The following is a 5950-nucleotide window of genomic DNA, read 5'->3' on the forward strand; positions in this document are numbered from 1 at the left end:
AGAGCATAGATTTCGATCCGATTTAAATAATTCTCTCACTGACTCGGCTTATCCATGGATTGAAGGACGGAATATATGGTGCAACTCATGTGTGATTTCTGTTGATACAGTCCGGGTTTGAATATCGAGTCATGTAGTCGAGTGATTAGATTTATAATGGTCACTTAGATTAGTTGCATTAATGCTAGGTGACCCGTCATTATATTAAGTGAGAAGGTGACGAGGTGCATATGTGTAACAGTACAAGCATGCTCTAGCAGGAGCACACTGTATGGTTACTAACTCGGGAAAAACGACTAATTAAGAGGTTTTTTTGCATGGGACTTTGGCATCCATTTTAAAATCAGCACATGATTAATTTCAAGAAAAAAAATTTTGGCTTCTTAAGAGTTGGGTTTATGTCCCCAAAATTTGGGGTCATAAGATAACAGGGCCTTACCTAAGGGAGTGAATATACAATATGCTATCTTTCGCGTCTAAAAGGATGAAATCTGCAAGAAACATCGGCGAAAAAACACAGGAAGAAAAACTACACGTCAATCACGATCACCGTAGCTGAAAATAAATAGCAACCTCTAGAAAATTATCACCCGGCTCACTCTTTCTTTATTATCTAATACTTATTCTTTTCCTTCATCTAAACCATTGTTCGTAAATCGCTCGTTCTAACCGCTAACCGCTCGGTTAGATCGGAACCAGATATTGGCCGGTTTCGGTTTTTGGTGGATAGGGTGATCAATCGGTATTTAAAAAAAAAAGGAATTAAAAAAAATATATATATAAATTATAAAAAATAAGAAATTTGATTTCTAATGCATTTTAAATCTTCTTTACAATATGGTAAAGATTAAAAAATGTATTGGTCATTAATATTCACTTTTATATTTTTCTCATCTGTTTTAGAAATTTTTTATAATAGCCCTTGAAAAATAAAATTGGTTAAAATCTATTTTTTTTATTAATTTTCAACTTCATTTGAATATGTTTTATTTTAATCATTCTTTATATATTTTTTATATAAACTTTTTTATATTTTTGAAAACTTTTTTTACCGCCCGTGACTTGCCCAATTAAAATGGTTGAATCGGCCGGTTTACCGGTTAGACAAGTTACACTGTTTCCAGACCCATGTTTGATTAACCGTTCCAATTTAATTTTACAAACACTAATATAAACATAGCAATTGTCGGATCTCTTTTTTTCTAAGAAAGGGGGTCCCATACCTTGACTTGATAAGATTGAGGAAATTTCCTTTCAATGACACGCACTTTTGTAATTTGTTATCGGCTTCTTTTCATGTGGCCAAGAAAAGTCAAGGGTTGGGCGTTCTATCGTAAAAGCTCGTGCTCTTATGGGGCCATATCGTACAATTTTTAGACAGTCCTGTGTTAAAAATATTAGGCAGATCAAACCACATTTGAGTACATGTTAATTAGTGAAATCTTAAATGGTGTATATTAAGGGAACGATGTTACAACTAATATAGGCACAATTAGAATTAGTCTTAATTGGTGCATGTTAAGGGAATCATGCTACTAAGTACTAATCCATATACACCAACGACATACATAACGTCACACCAGGGGAAAAATCTAGGAAAATATTTAAAAATTTTGGGAGCGAGGTTCTCCATGTAAAATTCTATTTTTCTTATTAGAAAAACATATCAAAATACCCATCGGACTTGAACAAATTATATTTGTATACTTATATTTCTTTTATGTTTAGTCCCATCCTGAGTTTTCTTCAAGTTGAGAATATTTGAACATTGAAGCAGCACACAGGTATTTAAAAAAAAAAAAACCAACAAGAGGAAATCTAAGCTTTTTGGTCCCCTTTCCTTGAACATGGAATAACTTTTCCTTGGCCCATCTCCCTCCATCCTACTTATCTATAAATACATGGTGCTTTGTGCACAATTTGTGTGTATATGCGAAAGAAAGAGAATCTCCATATGTAAAAGAACAGTAATCTGTGCTTTGTGCTCAGTTTGTGTGTATGTGAAAGAGAGAGGGGATAAAGCTGCTCAGAATATCGAGAGAGAACCATGGACCAAAGGTTGTTGAATGCATGCAGAAGTGGGGATTATGATGCTTGGAGGGCACTAATTGAGCAGGATGAGAGCATGCTAGATGGTGTAACAGCGGTAACTCTTGAAACCCCACTTCATTTGGTTTTCAGGCACGGGCATGTGGAAATGGCAAAGGAAATCCTCAACCTAAGACCACTCATGGCATTTCCAGAGAACTACCAAGGCCTCTCCCCAATGCACATTGCTGTTGCATATAGACAACCTCGAATTGTAGAAGCATTTCTTTGCAGCGACACTCAGTTCTTGTTTTTCCAGAGAGATAGAGATGGTCGGAACCCCGTCCATCACATGGCCATGAGGGGGTATGAGGACATGTTGTTTGCGGTCCTCCAGTCATGCCCTGAGTTGGCGGAGAGCCTCACGGATCGGCACGAGAACATTCTCGATCTGTGCCTCAAATATCACCATAAGGAGATGAAGATCAAGTTGATCGAAGAATTTGGTGTTGTGCGCGATCAAAGAGATGACCATGGCAACACTGTTTTGAGCCTTGAGACTGCTGCTTCGAGACCTGAGGTAACAAATGCATTTGGCATCTTTTGTTTTTGTTTAAGAGTGTTTAAAAACTGTGATTTGGAATCGTCAATTTGGATTAAAAATCAACCATGACCAAACTAGCTCCAGCTGGAAATGGGAACTGACTTGGTCCCCCAAAACCCACCGTTTTATATTTTATCGAGATTGTATACAATGAGACTATTTATCTTTCATATAAGTGGTCACAATTACTTACAACCATTATTATTATTATTATTATTATTTAATCTCGGATTTGAGGTTTTTAATAGACGAAATAGGATTTTCATCATGAATCCTTTGAGAGATTCTAGGTTTGAATCCATGGAGTTGTTGGGTTTGGACTTGGATCTCTTGATCGCTTCATGATTTGAGGTTTTTAAATATAAATTTTACTCTTTTTTTAGTAGGTTTCCGGTGATTCGCATTTGTGTCGGTCATCTGCGATTTCGATGTTTGAAATTAGTGGTAGTAAGAAACTATATGTATGATTCGAACGACTCAATGCACCAATCAAGAATTTATTGCCTTACTCAACAATATCGTCTTGTTGAAAGTGCAATCACAAAGATTTGTAGTATTGCAATCACAAAGGTTTCTAGAATTGAAACCACATTTCTCGATACTATTTGAAGTTGCGCTTTAATTTGATTGTTTAGAGCATGAGCTCTATACAAACTACACCCCATACATACACACAACTAAAAATATGAATAATAGTGCAAAATATATATAATATATTACGAAAAAAGGATTCTTTGGACTGTCTAATCAGCCGGAAAGTGTACCTCACTCGTTCAATATGTTTAGTAGGTCGATGGTTTCAGAAGTATATAGAAAATCAGCTCGGCTAAGGTAAGGTAAGGTACTTGGGCTTTGCCTTAGCTTAGTAATATTGGCAAGTCCGAAATCCGAATAACTCAATCGAGTCGAGTACACTTAAAAAAAAAAAAAATTGAAAATTGAAAAAAGGCTAAAGAAAGGTTTAAAAATATTTAAAATTCATAAAAAAATTAACATGATTAAAAGAATCGTTAGGAAAGATGAAAAAAAAAAACATGAAATATGAATGATTGAGAAAGTGGTATTATGTATTGAGTATTTCATAGAAGGGAAAAAACATGAAAGTTCCGAAATTGTCTTAAAAACTAATAAAATCTTCCAAAGATGTACTACTAAGAAATATGGTAGTAGTTTTTTTTTGTCATATTCTTTTAGAATTTATTTGGGCTTGGCGAGTTTTACACCTAGGTCACCAGGAACTTGTCTTGCCTGGGTTGCTCGACCAAAACCCGGTATAATGAATCACCAAAGAGTTGCCAATTCTTACGACAAGCAAATATGCAGGAGAAAGTAACAGGGAGAGGTTACACAGACACAAAAGAAAAGCTGTTACACAAACGTTTAAACACCGTCATGTTGGTGGCAACGCTAATTGCAGCTTGCACATTCCAAGCATTGATGAATCCTCCTGGAAACCAAGAGGTGGATAACTTTGAAGATTCATGGGACGATTGGCAGCATCATGCATTCATGCTATGTGATACTATTGGGCTGATGACATCCTTACTCATCATCTTGTTGATAATGTGTGTGAAACCAGACCGACTCAAGCTATTAATGAGAGTGCAGTTTTTCATAATGTGGATCTCCGTCTTCTTCATGGCCCATGCTGCCTTTTTTTCCTTGGTGCTATCCAAGTACAGTAGTTTTCGAGATGAGATGTTTGTTCTTGCCGTTATGGTCTTTACAGCAATGAATGCAGTCGCTATAATAATACTGTTTGTGAACTTCACCAGGAAGATGTGGAGTAAGGGTGGAAGAGTGATGAGAATAATGGTGGTCTTCCTTTGGGCCCTTGTCTACCTACCACTCTCTACCATCCTCTACTTGAATTTCGTGTTCGTCCCCATTGCCCACAAAATGATTGACTTCAAGTGTGCCTTCTGTAGTAAACCATGGACTTATGTTCTCATATTTGTGCTGATTGCTAACATAGGAGTTGTTATGTTAGTTTGGTTTGCATATTTCATCTTCTGTAGTGTGGGAAACAGAATGAGAAAGGCGCCCTCCATTACTCCAAACAACGAGAAATACGGTTCTTCAGATGTTGAGTCCGGCGGTCACCTTCATCCAACCTAGCCACCTCTGTTCTGCCTTCTTTCGCTTTTATGTATCTACTGTTTGGTTATTGAGTGCATATTCATATTAGTATTGGGTTAGTGAGTAGATATCTATGTAATGAATATATGTGTATTTACTGTTGGGTTTGTGAGTGGATATCTATATAAATGAATACATGTATTTAGTGCTTGCTTAGTGAGTGGACATGTATATTAATGAATATATGCCTATCCGATCTCTATTTCCACTAGATTTAGTTGTACAAACTCTTTATTGTGTTGTATTGCAAGAAATTTACGAATGATGTTTCTATAAGGCCTAGGCTTTATGAAAACAAAATAAAGCCTCACTTTCAATCCTCATTCGATTACAAAAATTTCCAAGATGCCATTAAAATCACTTTCGAACACCGACAATAAACTTTGAAACTCAAAAAATGGTACAAATTTTGCGGATATGTGAACATTTACTTTTAGGGAAAAATAGAAAGTTTAAGCAATTTATTATAATATATACTATTTTTAGAGTTGGAAATCCTTTTTTTTTTTTTTTTACAACCATAATGTTTAAATCGAGATGATTGATGTAAAGGTTCTCCAATGCTTGAATTCTGATTTTTAATGAGTTATGAGGTGAGGCTTTACTTATTTTGATAGAGTTTAACCCTAACAAACTATTTTTCCATATTTATATGGTTATTATGGACTTCTCCATATTTCTGCTTTATTTACATGGAGAACCACTTGTCGTATAGAATTTTTGTGCAAGCCAATAATTTTTGTCTAATTTTACCCCGAAGTCTAATGTTTGCAATATCAGGCATGTCCTTTTTTTTTTTTTTGTTCTTTCAGGCATAGGGCTGTCCGGCTACAGAAGGACAATTCCATAAAGCTGTATGAGCTTGCTAAACTCGGACAACCAGTTGTCCGTATAGTTTACACACAAAATTGTTTGTCATCAATAAAAAAACAAGTGATTAACTCTAATTCTTTTTCTAAAATATGAAATGCTTCATTTATAGGCCAAAATTACAAAGAATGTGGGTCAATCTGTCTTTTTTTATTTTTTTACCAAAAATACCAACCAGGAGATGGTATCCTCGGTCCAAATTTCAAGTTTTTATTTTATTTTTTATTTATAGTTATTTTTTTTATGTATATAAATAATTTCATGAGGGGCCGTTGTGCACATGGATCCACCATGTTGTTGGAGGTGGGC

General features: G+C 35.4%; 1 protein-coding gene across 1 annotated transcript; it reads left to right on the plus strand.

Moving 5' to 3' along the window:
- Positions 1–1635: 1635 nt before the first annotated feature.
- Positions 1636–4982, plus strand: LOC18426729 (uncharacterized). The gene is made up of 2 exons (XM_006833371.3): positions 1636–2608; positions 3956–4982. Exons 1-2 carry the CDS (start codon positions 2048–2050, stop codon positions 4748–4750), a joined length of 1356 nt encoding a protein of 451 aa, XP_006833434.1. The 5' UTR covers positions 1636–2047; the 3' UTR covers positions 4751–4982.
- Positions 4983–5950: the final 968 nt, after the last annotated feature.

Source organism: Amborella trichopoda, chromosome 5 (genome assembly GCF_054954075.1).
Source record: "Amborella trichopoda isolate Santa Cruz 75 chromosome 5, AtrichopodaSantaCruz75HAP2 v2.0, whole genome shotgun sequence".
NCBI lineage: Eukaryota > Viridiplantae > Streptophyta > Magnoliopsida > Amborellales > Amborellaceae > Amborella > Amborella trichopoda.